Below are 22,204 nucleotides of genomic sequence, written 5' to 3'. Positions count from 1 at the left end.
CGCAAGAGCACCCCCGCGTGACTCTGAAGCTCTTCCCCCACGAAGCCCGCTTCACCGACTCCAACAGCTCGGCCCGCCAGGCCCCCTAAAGGCCAATCGCTGTCCCCTCCACGCTGTGAGGCCTCGGTCTTCTCGGCGAGACCCGCGGGCCTCGGAGTTCCTCCTTTTCTCTCAGGCAGTTTCTCAGAGCTGCCTCCCGCTCCGCGTCTGAAAACAGCGGTTCCCTCTATTCTGGTGAGTTTTTAGTAAGTCCAGACCCGCTTGCTCTTGCCCAGGAGCGGACGTGTCTCAACCTCCTCCTGGAAAATGCCAACGGTCTTACGGCTGTTCCCCGCCCGCCGCGGTCCAAGTTCCCCTCTCCAGCCACCGCACGCCTCGTTCCTCTTCCCTGGTGATACGGCGACGAGCCGGGGCACCGCGGCGGGGGCTTCCAGGGACTAGACTCCCGCGTGAAGGCGACAGGACGGCCGCACGCCCGCCCGCCGCGCCACGTCAGCCCGGACTCTCCCGCGCGGGCCTCCGCCCCCCCCTCCCCGCCCCGCGGCGGCTGAGGCGCCAGCGTGCCGCGCGCACCCGCGCACTGCGCCTGCGCGGCGTGTGGACGCCACACGCTCCCGGAAGTGGGAGGTGTCCCGTCGAGTTTGTGTGGCCGCCGCCGCGGGAACGCGAGCCCGGTAATTTTTCAACGGAGAAAGGCGAGGCTTTCGGGCTTGGCCGAGTGAGAGTGAGAGGAAGTGTGGGGCGCCCGCAGCTCTCTTCTGAACGTGACAGCCGGCATGGAGCAGGAGCGGAGCACACAGCCTGGCGGCGAGGCCGTGGCTCCCGCGCGGCTGGAGTCGCCCCGGCCGGAGTGTGGGGAGGAGCCGCAGCACCCGAATCCCGAGGTGAGTCGGCCGCCCGCGCCCCGCCGTGGGTGCCCGGCGCTTCCAGACGCCCGCACTAGCCCGCCCGCCCGCGCCCCGCTCCTCTGGGGTGCTCCTCAGAAACCGCAGCCTGCGCGCGCCCGGCCGCGCCCTCCCCCGGCCCCGGCTGCGATGCCTTGGTTGTCACTGGGGCGCCTCTCGCGCGGGTTGCCCGCTGGTCCTGAGGAAGTAGAGTCAAGACCAGAAGCGGGTGAACTGTGCTTTTATAAGTTCTGGTGGGAATTCTGCCCCAGCTCTTCTGTGCACGCTGTTGCCGCGGTCCCCCGGCCGAGCCCGTAGAGGTAATCGGCAGCGTACGTTTTAAAAATCGCGCCCTGCGCTCCTAAGACCCGAAGCCCATGACCTCTCAGCCCTAACAGAAGGTGGTCGCGCCCATGGGTCGGAACTTTTTGCCCATTTGCTACTTTTTCATGTGGACCTATCCCGTGACTTCCTCTCGGTGGTGATTTTGACAGCTCCGTGGTAGATCCTGGTTACCGAGCAAAAGTGTAAAGACGGCCTTAAAACTCATTTATTCACCTTGTCTGACAGAAATCATTGTTGACCAGCGAGGCCGATTGTAAATAACCGAAGGCTAAAACCGGTCATTGCATTTCAGGAACGTGCTGAGCAACTTAATAATGGGTACTTGCGGGAGGCTTCGCTACTCTTGGTCTTGCATCCACAGTGAGGTCTCCACATAGCAGGTAGAATAATTTTTTTAAGATTTTATTTATTTATTCATGACAGACACAGAGAGAGAGAGAGAGAGAGAGGCAGAGACACAGGCAGAGGGAGAAGCAGGCTCCCTGCAGGGACCCCGATGCGGGACGCGATCCCGGGTCTCCAGGTTCTCGCCCTGGGCCCAAGGCGGCGCTAAACCACTGAGCCACCCAGGGCTGCCCGTAGAATAATCTCTTAATAACATTAAGTCTGTGTTTCTTCCCTTCCTAGTCTGCGGTTTGCTGCCCTGCAGAACCTGGCTCCTGCTTCCATTGCTGACTTCATACCACACGATTGCTTTCCTTTTGCTATAAGAGCCCCTGGCTTCACTTTTCTGCTCTTGTGTTTTTTTGTTTGTTTGTTTTAATGTGGATAGTCTTTCCTATTAAGGGTCTTTGTATGCTCCCTTTGCCATGCATGCTCTTCTTTTGGATCTTTGCATAGTTATTGCATTCTCTTAAAGATGCTGCTTTCCAAGAAGCCTTCCATGCCCCTTCTCGCTAAAGAACCACTTTTTTACTCACCTTTCTCCTTCAGTCTGAGATACTGTCAATAACATCATCCTGTAAGTTGGTTTAAAAAAATAGTTGAGTATACTTCATTATATTTGAAAGTCTTCAAACTTTGAGATCTAGGGACTTAAGTTTATGTTCCAAATTGGTTTTAGTGAATTTGTTAAAAACTTACTGTTGGATACTATTAATAAATGGTGATACAGTTTTCTTTTTCATTCTCAATCAAGCAGAGTATTCTGTTGGAACTCAGCTAAGTACATTTTCATTATCCCTAAAGTCAGTTGTTTTTGTAAACTAATAGGTGTTGCATTTTTATTTTTCAGCAAGTAGGTTCCAATTTCATCAGAACTATTCTTTTGGAAGAATTTTAATCAAGCTAAATTACACTTCTCAGGCTTTTTTTTTTTTTTTCATATGTAGTTGCAGGGGTTATTTTGTAAGTAATGCAATTTTTGGCAATAAAATAATGAAGACATTTCCAAAATAACTATTTTTAAAATGTTCTTGCTACAGAGAAACATTTCTTTTGATAAGTATTTACCTTTTTATCTTATTGTTGAAACATATTTTCTTTCAGGTTGAAATGACAAGTTGTGTTTGTTAAAAGAAACCTAAATTTCAAGCTATTATTCCCTTTCTCATTACCGAAATGACAGCAGTTTTGTAATACCTGTCTTGTAAATGAAAGTACATAACTCAACTTGAAGACCAAAACCATTTCTAAGTACTTAAGGCAAGATAGTAAGCCTCTTTTTGATGTAAAAGATTTTTATGGTCATTTCCAATATCTTCTTATTTAGGATAACAAAAATCAGATAGTCATTTACGTGAACACAGGAAGATTGCAGAATGTCACAATACTGTGAATTTTCATACGATGGAATCTGTCTACCCTTTCCTCATTGTATGTCCGGTACTTTTTGTGAGGTGTGACAGGTGGACATAGACATGTGGAAGGTGCCATTGTCAATCTATGTATTATTAGTCAGCTAATCAGCATTTTAGTAGATTAATAGTACTGTGGGGTTTCTAATATTTTCCTTCTTTTCCTTAGTGGATTGATTCCAATTCGGAAACCATTGGTGTAGACCTTAAATTTGGGAGAAGAGGCTGATCAAAGAAAATCGGACCTTGACTGCCCTGAGCTTCCCTGAAAGAGCTTGAGTTGGATCTGAGAGAGGAAGCAGATCTTCCTTTACAGAAATCAAGATTCACAGCAGATTTAAAATAGGCCTTAGTGTTATTTGTGGGTAATTTTTATAGCTACAGTTTTAGATAAGAATTAAGCAAGTGAATCAGAGAGAGAGAGGACTTAGTCAAAGAGTAAATTTACTTAATTGACTGAGCCATCTGTTTTGGTAGAAAAACTGTTATTCATTGCTGACCTAAATTTTAACCTGACTGAAGATGAAGTTCAATTTAAAGACAAAAGAGAAATTATCCTGAGTAAGTTCTAGTGATAAATTTAATGGTATAAATTTAATGTCTTACTGAAAGCTAGTTATTTTCTTAGCTTGAGTCAAGGATCAGTGTAATAAAGTTATTAAAACATTTGTCAACAAGAAGCTTCAATATAGTTACTCTTCAGTTTATGGACAGTTCACACAGTGGGATTGCTGATCTTTTCCTCTGAGGAGACAGGAGTAATTCTTGAGTGCTCTAGTATGATACCTAGTGTTACATTTCTAGTAAGCATGTGTTGTATTAAATTGAGAGCTTTGATGGGGATCCTTGGGTGGCTCAGCGGTTTAGCACGTGCCTTTGGCGCAGGGCGTGATCCTGGAGGCCTGGGATCGAGTCCCACATCGGGCTTCCTGCATGGAGCCTGCTTCTCCCTCTGCCTGTGTCTCTGCCTCTCTCTCTCTCTCTCTCTCTCTCTCTCTTTGTGTCTCTCATGAATAAATAAAGTCTTTTAAAAAATAATAAATTGAGAACTTTGAGAAAAGAAATAGTTCCTGAACCATTAGGATTAGTGCTAAGTCAGGGTCTTTGGCATGTCCCTGGTTATCCCTTCTTTTTTTTTTTTTTGGTTATCCCTTCTTAATCTGTCATTAAAGTTCACATGGGGACAATGTGAAAAATTATGACTAGGTTAACAAATTTTAATATGGATTAATGGGAAGTTCCAAAGTCTTTTTGAAAATTCTGGAACATACCTAATATTTGTGACATTGCATATGGAAAATAATTAACTTACAAACTTTAATATTAGCAAATTAATAATTCTGGACTACCAATTGAGTCATGTTTTTTCTTAACACGGATTTTGATTTAAGGAAAGAGGAAAGATTTATGATACAGTAATTGTAGTTCTTCTGAATAATTGTATACATATGAGTTTTAGAAATTGTGTGTTTTAAAACCAAATACATTTCCTCCTTTGCTTTGAGTTCTAGGAAGTTTTGAACTAGATTTCTATCTAGTCCATTTTGTCCTTATATTGGGCAATTTCTGTTAACTTCGTGAAATGAAATCAGGTTAAAAAATTCTAAGGGGACGCCTACGTGGCTCAGTCAGTTAAGTGTCCAACTCTTGATTTTTGGCTCAGGTCATGATCTCTCAGGGTCCTGGGAACAAGCCCCGCATAATTCTCTGTGCTCATGGGGACTTTACTTGAGATTCTCTCTCCTTCTTCCCCTACCCCACCCTTACAAACTCTCTCTCTCCCCCTCTCTCCCTCTCTCTTCCCACTCCCCCCTCTCTCCATAAATAAAATCTAAGAAAAAATTCTAAGGAAGTCATGGACAGACACGCATAATGTTGTAAAAGTTCACTTAAAAATTGGTTTGTTTGTAAATTTTAGAATGTCATTTGTGAAAAGGTCTGTTCCCCAGTCTATGATAGTAGTAAAATTTCCTTTAATAGGCACAGTGGGTATGGTGTCTAGAGCCTGATATACATAATCTCATTTAATCCTTCTAATAACTTTGTTTTTTAAAAATTTTTTAAAAAGATTTTATGTGGGCGGGGGGTGGGAGTGAATGGGTGACGGGCACTGGGGGTTATTCTGTATGTTAGTAAATTGAACACCAATAAAAAATAAATTAAAAAAAAAAAAGATTTTATGTATTTGAGGCAGAGCATGAGTGGGGGTTAGGGAGGGCAGAGGGAGAGGGACAAGGACAAGGACAAGCAGACACCTACCCACTCCCTCCTATTGAGCAGGAAGCAGGGTGAGGGGCTCTTTCGAAGTACCCTGAGATCATGACCTGAGCTGAAGTCAGACGCTTAACCAACTGAGCCACCCAGGCACCCCTACAATAACCTTGCTTAAATACTATTTACCATTATCAAATACCAAATGCCACTTGGAACAGTTATTATTCTTTATTTTATAGATAAGGAAACTGAAGATCAGAGGCTAAAAGTAATTATCTAAGGTCATGCTGCTAGTAAATGGTCAGCTGGGGCTCTGTTTTGATGTGCTCCCAACACCAGTGCTATTTTTACTTAGCTTCATTTCCTTTAAGAAATCTCATGACTCAGAGCAGCAGGGTACATTATATTAGAAACGTCTTTCTTCTTTCTATGCACTTTTCATTGAACATGTATCATGAATAGGCCTCAGGAGTTTGAATCTTTAAGATGTTTGTATTAATTTAGCTGTATCTTTTTTTTTTTTTTTTTTAGAAAAAGCAACGATGTAGATTTGATGGTCAAGAAACAAAAGGATCCAAGTTCATTACCTCCAGTGCAAGTGATTTCAGTGACCCAGTTTACAAAGAGATTGCTATTACGAATGGATGCATTAATAGAATGAGTAAAGAAGAACTCAGAGCTAAACTTTCAGAATTCAAGCTTGAAACCAGGTAATCAAAAATAACTTTTAAAAAAATTGACCATTGCCTGTAATCCTGCTGTAAAGAGATAACTATTATTAACCATTCGGATAGAGCTATAATTTATATTCTTGTAAATGAATATTTATATGTAACTGATTATTTCTGACAGTCTCTTAGATGACAGACTAAGATTGCTGAGTTGAAGTCTGAATATTTTGACAATCTACCGACAATGTATAGGAGTAGCTATCTTGTACTACATATGTTTTGAATATTTTTAGTTGCTCATTTGATTGATGGTCAATTATACCTTATTAATGAGATTGGATATATATATATTTTTATTTTGTCCATTTGTGTTATTTTTATAAAGTGGGTTTCTTTGAAACCAAGTAATTCTTTAAAAAATCACCTACAGGGAAATATTTTTTTCCATGTTAGTTTCTAAGAGTATGCAGAATGATAGTCTGTATTATGTGTAACTGTATATTGAATGAGAAAACAATGTAGCTTAGCCAACTTTGTGTGGGTATGTGTGTATCTTCAATGAGATATATACATCCTAACTTTTTAGTAATTTTTTGCAAAACAAATACTTTATTTCAACTTGGGGCATGGGCAAGAATGACCTTTGGAATCCAGAAAGGTATACATATATTTTTTTAAGATTTTATTTATTTATTCATGAGAGAGAGAGAGAGAGAGAGAGGCAGAGACACAGACACAGACACAGAGAAAAGCAAGCTCCACACAGGAAACCTGATGTGGGACTCGATTCTGGAACTCCAGGATCATGCCCTGAGCCAAAGGCAGGTGCTCAACCACTGAGCCACCCAGGCGTCCCAAAGCATGAATATTTTTGGTAGACAATTGAATTGCTAGGCATCAAGAAAAAAGTTGACTGCCTACAGTAGATGAAATCTATTACTACTTTTGGGTCTCCCTATATCGTTTTTCTCTTTTCAGCAATATTCCTCCTTTGCTTTGAAATAGAGCTTCTCTGCTTTTCAAAAGAACATATGTGGACTTTTGTCCCTTCTAGATTGTCTGCATGATAACTTGTGAAGAAAAATTTTACCTCATTTCCCTTTGACTTTTTTTTTTTTTTAAAGATTTTGTATATTTATTCATGAGAGACACAGAGCGAGCAAGCAAGAGAGGCAGAGGGAGAAGCAGGCTCCATGCAGGGAGCCCAACGTGGGACTTGATCCCGGGTCTCCAGGATCACACCCTGGGCCGAAGGCAGCGCTAAACTGCTGAGCCATCTGGGCTGCCCCCCTCTGACTCTATCACGAAGATAGAGCCTGTGAGGATTTTCTGAGCAAAATTTTTGTCTTTCCTAGGAGTGAAGATCAGTTGCTTACTTGTGACTTGCATGGCAGTTAGAGATCTAATTGTATGTTTGTACATTTTTTCAACAAGCACTTACTGATTTCTAAGCAGCAGACTAGGGACTAAAGTTATAAAAGTAAAATAGATATGTATATTCCCCACTTTGGAAAGTAGACCGTCTTTTGGGAAGGCACACAATCACAATACAGTGTGACCAGTGCTGTGTTGGGAAGTATGGCCAAGCACAGCATGCAAATAAAGAATAGAGTCTGTCTTAGGAAATCAGGAGTGACAATTGATAGGCCAAACAGAAAAGGGATAAAGGGCCAATTCAGGCAGAAAGAACTCAGAACTTTTCTAATTTCTGTAGGTATGCTTTCTGCTAAGTAATCTTGCTTTTTCATCAGCTGCTGTACAAGCAAAGTCACAAAACAAGAAAGCATATCACATATTAGGCAGCAGCTCATACAGTGTTTTATATGCAGTGTTAGTTGTACTATGGGGGAGTGGGACCATCTGAAGATGATACAGAAATGATAGGTTGTAGCCAAGTTGTGAAGGAACTGTATGTTGACGTCTTTGTAACTTCTAAGGACAAGGGAGTCACTGCAGGTATTTTAGCAGGAAATTGGCATTAATGGGTAGTTCTCAAGTAGGATAAAGAATGAAGAGGAGGGTTGTGCATTAGAGGTATTTGCCAGAGTCCGCAAATGGAGCTCATGGGCTCCATACCAGAGACAATTCAGAAGAACCAGATTCTGAATCTTTTTCTGAGTTAGAACTGGCAAAAGTAGGGATTATTTACATGTATATTAGCAAAGGAAATGTTAAAGATGACAAGTTTCTCTCTGGAGCACTTGGTTATTTTTGTGTTGCCACGAGGTTTGCAGGCACCCCTTTAAGTAAGCATAGCTTCTCCAAGAAAGAGAGAAATTAAGACAAAGTAATCAAGAGCTGTCCCATGACACAGAAGTCGCTCACAATAGTATGAAGGGAGTTAAGGGATTTCTGTCCTAGATTTTGGTAATTTAGAAAATTTCAAGCAAGTAAACATATTATTATTAAAGATTTTATTTATTTATTCATGAGAGACACAGAGAGAAGCGGGGACATAGGCAGAGGGAGAAGCAGGCTCCATGCAGGAAGACTGATGTGAAACTTGATCCTAGGTCTCCAGGATCACGCTCTGGGCTGAAGGCGGCTCTAAACCACTGAGCCACCGGGGCTGCCCACAAATAAACATTACAACTTTTTGGTTAAAACAACTTGGTTAATTTCTTATGAATAGGATTCCTTTTCATTGGTAGTTTAGAAAGGAAAATAAAAGGTTAAATTTTTTTTAATAGTTATCACTGATGTGACCAAAATGCCTGAGTTGTCTAGTGCACACTAATTACAATTTAAGTCCTTTTATTTTTACTGGCATTTTGTATTTGTTAACCATTAATAGGACTCAAGTTTAACACTGAAGGAAATCAGAGCACTTGTGATTTTTAATCTTTAGAAGCACATATGTTTGAAAACGTGAGTGCAATTGCCAGCCATCATTATCTACTTAGAACAACCCTTTTTCCAACCAACATTTGTGGAATATATATTTTGAAATACTTATATCTCCTGAATTAAATTCTACCCATGGTAAATTAAGAAACCTCCTTCCCATTGAGAACCTACTAAGTATGACAGTGTTCTTTTGGATGTAGTTTACACTAGGGTATCTTCTAAATGAATTTTCTTAGGTAAGTAGCTAATAGACTTTCAACTTTATATGCTAGGCTCATAATGTTTTCATATTCATAGAGATATTTTAGTTATCTGACCTATAGAAACCAAAAGAAAGGAAAGAGACAGCATAAATGTTCCATTTACCTGAATTGTCTTACTCTGAAATTTGTGTTTGGTCTGTAGAATAGTTAATTAACTATTAATAGTTAATAATTAATGTAGAACATTAATTTCAGTTTTTATAGTACATAAATGTCATCTTGGTATATAAAGCAGTATGGCAGTGGAGGTGATGTATGCTAACAAGGCTTAACGGTTTGAAATCCCAGTATAGGAGAAATGTTCTTAAGTACTTCAAAAACAAAAAGTTACTTCTGAAGGAAAATATTGATGCTGTGTTACACTTGATATTAATTCTTTGCTATTTTAGCTTTAAATCTTTCTTTATGCTTAAGCTGATATCTGCTAAATTACGCTGTGACTGCTCATGTTCATCCAAGTTCCAGCATGTAAAGAGTTCAGATTCTTAATTGCAAAATTCACCTAGGAGTTAATTTTCTTCTTCTTTCCTTAGAGGAGTAAAGGATGTGCTAAAGAAAAGACTGAAAAACTATTACAAGAAGCAGAAGCTCATGTTGAAAGAAGGCAATTGTGTTGACAGTTACTACGACTACATTTGTATCATTGATTTCGAAGCCACTTGTGAAGAGGGTAACCCACCTGAGTTTATACATGAAATAATTGAATTTCCTGTGGTTTTACTGAATACCCATACCTTAGAAATAGTAAGTAAATTATTATATTTCAGTTTTATTCTTAGCAGCAACTATTCTGGGGCTCTCAGCAGGATCTCATCTGCCGGTTTAAAGCTAGAATGAGAATTCAGAAATGGGCTGTTTGCTCTTCTGTATTTTGTATCAACGTGATTAATAGGAAAGCTATAATGAAGTAATTTCAGGTTATTTCTCTTCTTTTCCAGTAGCTAAAATTATAGTGTTTTTTTGTTGGTTTTTTTTTTTTTTTTTTTCCCCTGTTTGCTTGGAACACTTATCTGGCTGGACATCAGAATCTCCTAGGGAGTGAGGAAAAAAAAAAAAAAAAAAGATGCCTGACCCTTATCCCAGAGATTCTGATTTAGTTGTTCTGTGGTGGAACCCCTGACATCACCATGTTTTTAAGCTTCTCAGTTGACATGCAGTCAGGGTTGAGAACCACTGCTATAGACTGCTGTATGCTGTGATCTCTAAAAATGGCAAATTATGGAAATCAACTTAGAACTGACCATCTTTCTAGTAAAAAGTTTAGGGTGGAAATGACACTCCTAACCTTGGTTTCAAGCCATATAATACATGTGCTTTAGATATTTGTGGTCACTGTGTTATTAGTTCAGGAAGTCAGCAGGAGTTCTCTAAACACTACTGTTTGCCTTGTAAAATCTGAGCAAGGTATATCAACATCTCATCTATCCAGAAATTACTTCTGTGCCACCAACAGTTGCCACCAACGTGTTAAGAGCAAGTATAAAAAGGCTTGTGTGTGTGTTTTTTTTTTTTAAGATTTTATTTATTTATTCACAAGAGGCAGAGGCAGAGGGAGAAGCAGGCTCCTCACAGAGCAGGGAGCCAAATGAGGGCTCAATTCCAGGACTGTGAGATCATGACCTGAGCTGAAGGCAGACACTTAACCGACTGAGCCACCCAGGTGCTCCGAAAAGGCTTTTGTATTAAAATGCATAGTTTTTTTTTTCTTAGTGTTGTTCAGAGCATCTTTTAGTTATAATTAGACTATTTTAAATAATTTCCTTGTCCAAAGAAGATTAAAGTCAGTAAATTAAAAGGAAAGTTGACAGCTATGAAGGTAATACGTTTGTATAATTCACTAGGTTCCACTTTTACTAGATTCCACATTCTCTTTCTTAAGGACATTGCTCTAGCAATTCTTCTTTTCTTTTTTTTTTTTAATTTTATTTATTTATTCATGCAACACAGAGAGAAAGACAGAGAGGCAGAGGCACAGGCAGAGGGAGAAGTAGGCTCCATGCAAGGAGCCCGACATGGGACTCTATCCCGGGTCTCTAGGATCGCGCCCTGGGCTGAAAGCAGGGGCTAAACCTCTGAGCCACCTGGGCTGCCCACAATTCTTCTCTTTTGTTTAGACATTAATGATTTATTACTTTCTACTGTATTGTTCTCATCACATACAGACATGCTATTTTTCACATTATTATAAACCTTCACCCTATCCCACTTCTCTCCCAGCTACTCTATTTTTTAGCTCTTTGAAAAAGGTTACAAATCTCTGTTTCCTCCCATTCTCTCTTAAACTCACACTGTCTTCAGTCCCAGCACTCTACTAAAATTACTCATTTGTATCACCTTTACCTAATCCTGGTCTAGACTACTCTGTCCTTGAAATATCTTCTGCAAGTTACTATCAGTACACCTCATTCTCTTGTTTTGTCTTTGACCTCATTGGGTTCCCCTTTCTAGTTTCCTTTGCTGGTTCCTCCTTTTCTTCATAATTCCTAGTATTGGATGCTCCAGGATTTAATCCTAGGTCCTCTTCTCTATATAGATCGTCTCCCTTAATCTCATCTACTTCCATAGCTTTTAGAAACTGTTTGCTAATGACTTCCAAATCTATATTTCCAACCTGGACCTCCATCCCAAATCCAGGCTGCTTATTTATCATTTCTACTTGGATATTTAAATAGACCTCTTAACATGTCCCAAATGGAATTTACCCTCAACCTGTTAAATGTTCAGCCTTCTGAGTGATGGCAGCTCTGTCTTTCTAATTACTCAGTTCAGAAACCTTGGAGTCATCCTTGATTCCTGTTTCTCTCCCAACACGTATCCTGGCGAGCAGCAGCTCCTGTTTGCTCTGCCTTCTGAATACATCCAGAACCCCAGCCACTTAACTGCACTGCTATGACTCTAGTCTGAACCCCAGTAATTTCTTGTCTGGATTTACTGCATTCACCATCAGACCAGTATCTGTTTCTTGTCTTCTACAGCCAATTCTCAACATAGTGGCCAGAGTGATCCTTAAATGTATATATCTTTTAAGATTTTATTTATTTATTCATGAGAGACACACAGAGAGGCAGAGACACAGGCAGAGGAAGAAGCAGGCTCTATTCAGGAAGCCCAACGCGGGACTTGATCCCAGGACCCCAGGATCATGCCCTGGCCAAAGGCAGGGGCTAAACCGTTGAGCCACCCAGGGATCCCCTAGAGTGATCCTTATAAAATACAAGTCAAATCATTTCCCTTCTTTGCTCAAATCCCTTCAGTGGCTCGCGCTTACCAATGCACCCCTTATCACCTGTTAACTTATTATGTAATTTACTTAAGCGATTGCTAAATATTTGGTAAGGGAAGTTGCAGCATATTTTTGAAAGATTTTCTTTGAAAGTTATAAAGATATTGATACTTAAAATACTTCATTTATCTGAAATTCAATCAAGTATAATTTTTTATTCTGCAATATATCTGGTAAGTAAAAAGCATCTAACTTTTAAAGTTCAAACATTCTTTACTGTTCTTTAATTTTACTCTTTTACAATAGTAACCTTTATAAGTCTTTGAGTTAATACACTAGTGTGAAGTAAGAATTTGTTCTTAGGAAATGAAACCTTTACTTTTCTTAATATTTGAATTTCTGTCACAAAAAATGTTCTTTGTCTTTTTCTCTGTATCTACCTGGTATTAATGATTGCTGCCTTTAGGCTTTGAGGTTGTCCTTAAGTTTTAACAACTGATAGCATGTTTTGTTTAGGGAGACAGTATTAGGCTCTAGGAAAAAGTACTTTGAGATCTGAGCTTGATGGTAACAGGACTGGCCTTAAGAGTTCACAGACTTGTGATTATAAGTTGAGAAGGCAAGTGTGAAAGCTTCTTGAAGAGGTTAAAATTGCTACAAAAATATAATATTATTATCACCCTTTAAACTACTTTTAACTACTTTTAACTACTTTAAACTACTACTAGTTCAATTTGATTATTCAGAATTTAGTTTAATGGAGTCAATATAAATAAGGAGTAGTCAAGAGTAAATGAGAATAGTAATAACTAAAGGTTGGCATTTCTTCAAGGAATTTATTATTATTTAAAAAGCTGTTAGTATATTGAAGTTGAGGTTGCATTATTAAGCTTTATGGTTTCATATGATATTACAAACAAAATTATCAACATTTGATCCTCAAGAAAATACTTAATCTTTCATTTGAAGTCTTGCTTTCAGATACTTGCTTTATCTTAAAAAAAAAATTTTAAAGACTTACTTATTTTAGAGTGTACATGCAAGTGGGGAGGGTAGAGGGAGGGACTCTACAGCAGGCTTTGCACTCAGCATGGAGCACATCATGGGGCTTAATCTCATGAGATCATGTCCTGAGCTGAAATCGTAAGTCAGTCACCTAAAGACAGAGCCACCCAGGTGCCCCATCTTAAATTTTTTTTTAATTAATTAATTTATTTTAGACAGAGTGAGCGCAAGTTGAGGGAGGGCCAAAAAATGAGAGAATCTCAGGCAGACTTCCCACTGAGTGGGGGGCCCCAATCAGGGCTCGATGTCATGACCTATGAGGTCACAGCCTGAGCCGAAACAAAGAGTCGTGGACACTTAACTGACTGAGCAACCCAGGCAGTTAAAATGTTTTAAACTATGGAACATAATTTTAAAAATTTTAAACTATGAAACATAATTAAAATTAGAGTGCTTCGGGAGTGGAGAATTATCCTTAAATTGTTAAAATTCTAGAAAGGGTTATACCATGAGCACCTATAAAATTACAGCCTTCTGTGCCTTAATGTTTTATTATGTATCTTGTATAATGTATCTGAAGTCATAGAAAATACTTTAACTTGTTCTCCTTCTTTTGTAGGAAGATACATTCCAGCAGTATGTGAGACCAGAGCTTAACACACAACTTTCTGATTTCTGCATCAACCTAACTGGAATTACTCAGGTTCTAATTCTTTGTTTCTTTTTCTAGAATTTGAAAGAGGTTTTGAAAGTAGGGTTTATTTAGTAGTTTAACAACATTATTATTGTAAGCAATTAAATTAATGTACTTTTTTTTAGTTGATAAATATCTTTCATATTAAAATATTAAAGTAAAAAAACACATTTTGTACCTGGTAAAATCTTGCCCAGCCTTTCCTCTTAAGGACTTGTAGTGATGAAACTAAAGGTTTAATTTGGATCATTAGTAAAGTAAGTTTTGAAATTTATCTGTTTATAACTTGACATGATATATAGCTTAATTTTTTTTAGGTCTCTAATTTTTTTATTGTAGTGCAATGTGGTTGGCTCTTTGTTCATTTATTTAGTTCCTTTATTCATTTACTCATTCATCCAACAAGTATATGAGTGCCTACTGCACTATTTGCCAATGTGCTGGGGATACAGAGATTGTCAAATCAGTCTCCTCAGCTCACTCAACAGTTTATATTCAGGAGGACAGATAGACTAAACCAGTGGTGACACAGTATGGTTAGGAAGACTGACAAGTTGGTGTTTTATCTGGGTATCATGGGCAGCTTATGACTGAGGGAATGGAAGGCTGTTCCGCGACTTCCTCAAGTTAATGAACTTGGGCTGAATCATGATAATAGGAAAGAATGACTGGGCATTTCAGGTATGGACAGCAGAACTGTAAGTAGTCAGGGATGATTCAAGTGTGAATGGGCTAGTAAGAAAGTGGTTGAAAATAAAGCTTAAGTGGTAGATGGAGGCCACGTCATGAAGAGTCTGTGTGTCTTATCCTGAAAGCCTTGGGGAATGTTTGGAGGATTTTAAGTATGGAAGTGATGTGACAGATCAAATTAGGAAGATCAATCTGGTATATCATCTGTTGTGCAAAGATCTGAGCTTTAAGATAGAGAGACCACGTTACAGAGCCATAGCTTTCAGCTATTTCCCTTTTCTCCATTCTGGAGAATTAGCCATTGGGTTGAGGTCTTAAAAAAAAAAAAAAAAAAAGGGAGAAACACTGGGGATGATCTTGAATCTTAATTTTGGGAGGATTATATACTTCACTTGAAAGTGTCCCTAATGCCTGGCTATGAAGAATTTTTAATTATCTTAAAAACGAAATGTTAGGTGGATCTCAGCTAAGGAAATCATGTAGAATTTAAAATATAGTGAGGCTTTCTTTTACTGTTTCTTTCCTTTCAACATTCGTATTTGGGTATTTGTAGGACTACATGTAGCTACCCTTATTTTTATAAATTTTACTTTTATATCCTCAGGATCAGGTAGACAGAGCTGATACCTTCCCTCAGGTACTAAAAAAAGTAATTGACTGGATGAAATTGAAGGAATTAGGAACAAAGTATAAATATTGCATATTGACAGATGGGTGAGTATTTAGGAGAATTATCTTTTTTATCTACTTTTTTAAGATCAAAGATGTTCATATCCATTTAACTTTTAGGATAACCACAAAAAACTGGTTTCTGATAGTACTGGGGTCTCCCACAGGAGACCATATTTTTCCTTTCAAATTTTTATTTCTGCTTAAACTTTGTGTTTTTTTGTTTTGTTTTGTTTTTTTTGTTTTGTTTTTTTTCTACTTAAGCTTTGCATCCTAGAGCTCAAAAGAGGAGGGAAAAGAAGGATAATAGTCTAATTCAGGACTGGAGGACTAGGGAAAGATAAATATTAATATGTAAAACGAAAATGCCTTTACTGAAACTTTTTATCATGACACTTCCTTGCTCAAAGAAGTCCAAACTCTTCAATATGGCTTTCAAGGTTCTCTTATCTAACCCCCGCACTCCCCCCACCCCCACCTGTGTAGCCTGATGTACCTGTCATTCTTGTCCACTCTGTGCATGCTGGCTAATGAATCACATGGTGTTTCCTTTCTCTGTGCACTTATTCCCTCTACTAGAAGGCTCTCTTCCTTTACTACTTCTTTATTATTATTCAAAGCCCTTCTGTTTTACTCCACATACTACAACTCACACTTATCTTTTTCTTTTTTTCGATGTCTTACAATTTTTATATATACCATTTGTGTGGCCATCTAAGTATTCTGATGTCTAAACTTTATTTATGTAAGACTTGTTTGCAGAGAGATTAAAAATCCTTTCAGAGTAGAGACTTCTGCTACTTGATAGTCTTCCATAATGCTTCTTACTGTAGTCTGAACTCAGAATGTATGCTCAGAAAGCATTTGTTAGATGAAAAGCTTAGAGGGAAGATCAGAAAGATTGAAACAAGGATTATAGGCATTGTGCCAAGGCAGCTCCCATACCATAATACTATTAAGATTGAAGAAAGTCCTAATCAACTTCTGTTTCAAACTATGGACAGATTGTACACTAAAGCTGAGATGTCACTTACATAAAGGGTTTAGTGACCCTTACATAGGAAAAGTAGTCACATTATAATTGTGTTTAAAAATAGAAATTGGGGGAAATGTTGGTGGACCTCTTTAGAAATCTGTCAATTTTAAACGTGAATGAGCAGTTTCCTGCTAAAGTATGTAGATGTTTCTGTCATAACATAGTATATGTAATTCTGTAAAAACCTCACATTCTGGGACATATCTCAAACATCCAGAAATAATTTGGACAGCATGGGCAGGCAGCTCAGAATTAGTGGAAGTTGCCTCAGAGGATATTATAAATGTACAGAAGCAATAGCATCCTGGGGACAAGCACTCATTTTTTATTTTTTTAATATATACCTGAAAGTACTCCTGTTGGTAGTACAGTAGCTGAGTTGAGAGCTTTCTTCTTTCCTGCTGTAGGTTATAATGTGTGCAGGTGTTGTATTGCCTTCTTTTCCCTAGGAAAAACCATGTATGAACCAATACAATTTCCATATTATACAATTAGTATTTTCCTACTTATTTAAGTTGATTAGTGTTGTAGAAACATATGCTGTAACAGAACAAATTGTGTTCTTACCACTTTATACCAACTACTTTCATTTTTCATTTGGTTTTTTGTTTTGTTTTGTTTCAAAGCACACTCCAAAAGAACTTCCTAATACCATAAACCTGGCATTAAAAGTAAACTTAGCAGAGGTATTTCAGGATTATGAAAAAATAATTAACAAGATAGAAGTCTGCCCAAGTAATCAGAACCATGACATTGATCATGATAAGTCTAGTAAGAATTGAAAAAAAAAAAAACAAAAAACCGGATGTACTTGACTTCTACTTCTCTTTGTTATTTTTGAATTAGTATTTTGGAGCTAGTGAGGTTATTTTTCTAAGCTTGATAATATATATAAATATCAGAAAGAAAGGTGACATGTAAATAAAAAATAAATAGAATGACTTAATATACTACTAAGAACAGTACAGCATTTATTTTACCATTTTTCCACCCCTGTTTTTGATTTTACAAGTTCGTGGGATATGAGTAAGTTCCTGAATATTCAGTGCCGGCTAAGCAGGCTCAAATATCCTCCTTTTGCTAAAAAGTGGATCAATATTCGAAAGTCATATGGAAACTTTTACAAGGTAAAATTTCTCTATTTTATTGATTATACTGCCCTTGATGATAAATTTATTACATTTTGTATATATGTTAAGTTGTGATTTACTGGGTGCTTTTCACAGAAAAAGGCCATATACTTCAATTGTAATTTTTTATAATCCAAACATGAGGATGATCATATAAATTTGGAAAATTGAGCTATTTTTCTTTCAATCTGTTACTATTATTTGAATAGGTTAACTGTAAATACATGATCTTCAGGAGAGGTTTGAAACTGTAGGGATATTCAGTATGTGAATTGTTTATGGAGCAAATATTCCTCACTGAATTTTATCAGTTAGTACATATGCATAGTGTAAATTTTTAAGTAGCGTTATAAGGTTTATGGAAAGTGGCATTCATCCACTAAGGCCCTCACTGGTACTGGTTCCTATTCTCCTGAGGCAACCAGTTTCAACTTTTTTTAGCTATTTCTTCTAATATTTACCTTCGTATTTCTAAATGATTTGTTTTCCTGTTTCTTGAACTTTTTGTCTGAGGTATCTGTGGAGTTCCTGCAATGGAAGATAAATAAAGATTTAGTTCTATGAAAAAACCACCATATCTGCATGTCCTTCCTCTCTGTGTGTCTTCCTAATTAATTAGTTACATTATCTTTATAATCAAATCATTATTTACTGCTTATGTTCTTGTAGCAGTGGAGAGTATTCACAACTTCTCCCTAGATTTTACAAGGGCCTTTAGTCGTTTTCTTATCCCATTAACTCTCCATTCAAACTGTAAGTCATTCTTAGTATTCAAAGCACTTAGTGGTCGGTCCATTTTCTTTTTTTTTTTTTTTTTTCTTTTTTTTCCCCCCTTTTTCCTTGGAGACTACCTTCCTAGAGCCTTTAATCCTGTTCTAATCTGAACTGTTTGTTCTTCAGGCTTCTTCTAAAATCATCCTAGGAGATGTGTTTCTTGCTTTTCTATCATGTGTTAGACTTTGTGTTGGCTTTCTTCCTTTACAACCTCTTTTTGGTGAAGTATATCCTAAAGTAGTTTTGTGAGAAAAGATGCTTTCCCTTAACATTTTTTGTACTTTTAACATTTTTTAAAGCTAAGAAATGTACATTCAGAAAAACGGAGTTTTAAAGTGAAATTCATATAACTTCCATTCACATAATCCCTTTCCTTTCTCCCAGAGCCCTCCCAAATAGTCCATACTTCCATGGAAATCATTCTCTTGTTTTTCTTTATAGTTTTAATATTATGTGTGTATCCTTATACCATGTGGTTTACTTTTGCTTTTTTTTGACTATGTATAATTAGCATTGTACTGGCTATATTGTTCATTTTGCTTTTTTCCTCAACATTGTGTTTGAGATCCATTGATGTTGTGTATATAGCTGTAGTTTATTATATTGCTGTGGAGAATTTCATTTTGTGAATATACAGGGGTTTGTTCATCTGTCCTACTTTGGCTGGCCATTTTGGAGGCTTTTAGGAACAGTGGTACTCTAAACATTTCTTGTGCATCATTTCTGGTGCCTTTCTGCGCTCATTTCTCTAGAGTATAAACCTGTGAGTAGAATTGCTGGTTCATATGATATTGCATCATTGATGTTAGGTAATGCAAAAATAGTTTTCTGAGGGGGTTGTACCAATTTGCACTCTCCCCAGAAGAGTGGGTGAATTTATAATTGCTCTAGGTCTTCATCAGCATCTGGTATTGCCAGACATTTTAAATGTTTATAAATCTGGTTGGTGTGGGATGCCACCTCATGAAGGTTCTAATTTGCATTTGCCTGATTACTCATGAGGTTGAGCTTGAGCTTATTTTTCTGTGGTTATTAGCCATTTGAATTTGTTTTGTGTAGTCCCTGTTTAAATCTTCCCATTTAAAAAAATTGAGTGGTCTGTCCTTTTGTAATTGTAGATTACAATTTGTGATTATTTATACATATTGTGATTATTTATACATATTTATTATGGATACTAGTCCTTTGATTATATTTGGTAAAATTTTTTCCTTTTCTGTGAATTTATCTTTTCACTCATTTTGCGAATTCTCAAAAAAAACTTTTGTTATGGAAAATTACAAATATATACAAAAGTTGACAGGTGTAATGAATCCTCTTGACCCAGGTTTAAGAGGTATAATCTCATGGCCAGCCTTGTTTCATCTGTATCTCCACCCACTTTCCCCTTTCCTTACTTTTTTTTTTTTTAATTTTAAGACCGTATATATTTATTATTATTATTTTCTTTCCCTACTCTTTTGAAGCAGATCTCAAATGTTACTTCATTTGATCTGTAAACATTTCATTAGTAACCCCCAAAAATAAGGAATAGTTTTAAAAAACATAACCATCATACCACTATCACACTTAGAAAAAAATCAACAGTAATTCCTTAATGTTGTCAAAAAGTCAGAGTTTTCAGGATCCCTGGGTGGCGCAGCGGTTTGGCTCCTGCCTTTGGCCCAGGGCGCAATCCTGGAGACCTGGGATCGAATCCCACGTCGGGCTCCTGGTGCATGGAGCCTGCTTCTCCTCTGCCTATGTCTCTGCCTCTCTTTCTCTCTCTCTCTCTGTGTGACCATCATAAATAAAAATTAAAAAAAAAAGTCAGAGTTTTCTTTTTAAATTTAATTAGTTAATTTTAAAAATTGAAGTATAATTGACATCAGTGTTATTAGTTTCAGGCATAGTGGACAGTTCTGTATGTTACACCATGCTCACCACGATATGTGTTACCATCCACTAGCATACAGTGTTACTACAGTATTATTGACTATGGCTGTCCTGTACTTTTCATTCCTGTGTAACTTATTTTATAACTGAGAGTTTGTAACTCTTACTCCCCTTCACCTTATCTTTTTTTTTCTTGTACCTTTTGTGTTTTGAATCAGGATCAGAATAAGGCCCACACATTTCCAGTTGGTTGACATATCTCTTTTAAGTTTTTTTTTTTTTTTTTTAAAGATTTTATTTATTTATTCATGAGAGACACACAGAAAGGCAGAGACATAGGCAGAGGGAGAAGCAGGGCTCCTTGTGAGAACCCTGATGCGAGACCCGATCCCAGAACCCCAAGATCACTCCCTGAGCCAAAGTCAGACAGATGCTCAACCACTGAGCCACCCAGGTGCTCCTTTCTCAGATTTTTAATTTCTAAATTCCTTTTCCACCTCCTTTTTCTCTCTAGTGATTTATTGTTACTATTTTTATTAAGAAATGAAGTCATTTATCTGGTAGGTTTTCATACTGTCTACATTTTGCTAATTGTGTCTTGTGATATTAATTCAGATATGCCTCTGTTCTCTGTGTTTCATGTAAATTTGTAGGGGCGCAGTTGTCTTTAGGTTTGCTTTTTAAAAAATTTTTTAATTTTTTTGCTATACTTCCCAGGTGACAATGAATCCTTACATTAGGATGTCTTTCTCAAACCTTTAACTTTATTCTAAGGATAATTATTTGTGATTAATAAAGCCATAAAGTAATTTTCACACTGCATAAAAATATCCACAGCTCACAGTACATTATAGTATTGAGAAACTTGTAGATACATAAGGCAATAATGTTGCCAACACTCTTGAGTAGAGAATGGTATTTTTTTGTGGATCTATTGATGTTGACCAATTTATTAGGCTGCTCTTTTCTGTGTGGTTTTCCCCTGTTCATAATAGTTATCAACAATAATGCCAATTAGTGGAAGTTGAGGAAACTTAACATTTTTCTTTTTAAAATATTTTCTTCTTTTGTTTTGTTTTGTTTTTCTTATTCAAGGACACCTAAAAGTCTTATCACAAATTTTTACTGTATAGGATGCTAACAATGTATAGTTTTTGGTATGTACAAAGTATTCTTTTCTCCTTTTTAAAACTAAAAATGATTTTTTACCCAACCTTTCTTGGGAATGGAGATAGATCATGACATTTGAAATTAGGGGTGCCTGGATAGCTCAGTCAGTAAAGCATCTACTTTTGGCTTAGGTCATGATTTCAGAGTCCAGGGTTTAAGCCTCGAGTAAGGCTCCCTGCTCAGTGGGGAGCCTGCTTCTCCCTCTCTCTCTGCTTCTCCCCTCCTGCTTGTGCTCTCCCTCTCTCTCTCTCAAATAAAATCTTTTAAAAAATTAATCTCTTTTTCATAATTTTAAGAGATTTATAAGGCAAGCATAATACTTTTCTGTTTAATAGCTGGTTTGAACTTAAAGTAGGTTTGAGTTTTCTATAAGTAGGCTAAAACAATATGAATAAAGAAAGATACAGGTTACAGACATAATTTTAGACAAGATTTTAGAAAATAAACTTACGTGTGGCATGATCATACTCAAATGTAGGTTTAGCATTTACAAAATTATACAAACATGTTTTTTATTTCCTTTGTAGTTCTGTGTGTGCATTAAAATGTCGTTTTTGAAGTAAAAGTAAAGCATAAACTATATTTTGAGAAGGCAGAAGCTGTTTGTTTTTGTTTTTGTTTTTGTTTTTCCTGTACAAATACTCACTTCTGGGTTGGATTTGAGATAAGCTCACACAGATTTTGTTTTCCACTGAAATTAGACAACTTCTGCCCTTATTCTTTATATTGTTAAATAAGTAGATGCTTACTTACACATATAAAAGGTTGAAAGCTGCAGCAAAATGTTCATTGCTTTTCTATGAATGACTGGACCCTGTTCTTATGCAGAAATCCACAGCTATTCTAAAGGCAGGTCGGTAAATCTCTCTAGTGTATGCTCAGACTGTTACTGTTACTGGCTTTTTTCACTTACCAGTG

The 22,204-nt window shown here is 37.6% G+C and overlaps 1 protein-coding gene across 7 annotated transcripts in view; it reads left to right on the top strand.

Moving 5' to 3' along the window:
• The first annotated feature begins 589 nt into the window (after positions 1 to 589).
• The window catches only part of ERI1 (exoribonuclease 1), a 58,141-nt gene continuing 36,526 nt past the window's right edge, over positions 590 to 22,204 (top strand). For 3 of the 7 annotated variants that reach the window (XR_005371544.1, XR_005371545.1, XM_038560214.1), the window contains exons 1-6: positions 590 to 884; positions 5,771 to 5,949; positions 9,554 to 9,764; positions 13,868 to 13,951; positions 15,237 to 15,346; positions 17,350 to 17,464. Coding sequence is in view for 5 of the 7 variants with exons in the window: in XM_038560214.1 (XP_038416142.1) it covers positions 777 to 884; positions 5,771 to 5,949; positions 9,554 to 9,764; positions 13,868 to 13,951; positions 15,237 to 15,346; positions 17,350 to 17,464 (807 nt within the window). In the remaining 2 variants the exon portion in view is untranslated. Of the gene's footprint in view, positions 885 to 1,083; positions 1,205 to 1,521; positions 1,610 to 3,194; positions 3,387 to 3,422; positions 3,587 to 5,770; positions 5,950 to 9,553; positions 9,765 to 13,867; positions 13,952 to 15,236; positions 15,347 to 17,349; positions 17,465 to 22,204 lie in introns of those variants that run through there. The other 4 variants (XM_038560216.1, XM_038560215.1, XM_038560218.1 and 1 more) reach the window with 4 other exon arrangements.

Source organism: Canis lupus, chromosome 16 (genome assembly GCF_011100685.1).
Source record: "Canis lupus familiaris isolate Mischka breed German Shepherd chromosome 16, alternate assembly UU_Cfam_GSD_1.0, whole genome shotgun sequence".
Taxonomy (NCBI): Eukaryota; Metazoa; Chordata; class Mammalia; order Carnivora; family Canidae; genus Canis; species Canis lupus.
The sequence above is the reverse complement of the archived record's forward strand: the minus strand, read 5'-3'. Positions and strand labels throughout refer to the sequence as shown.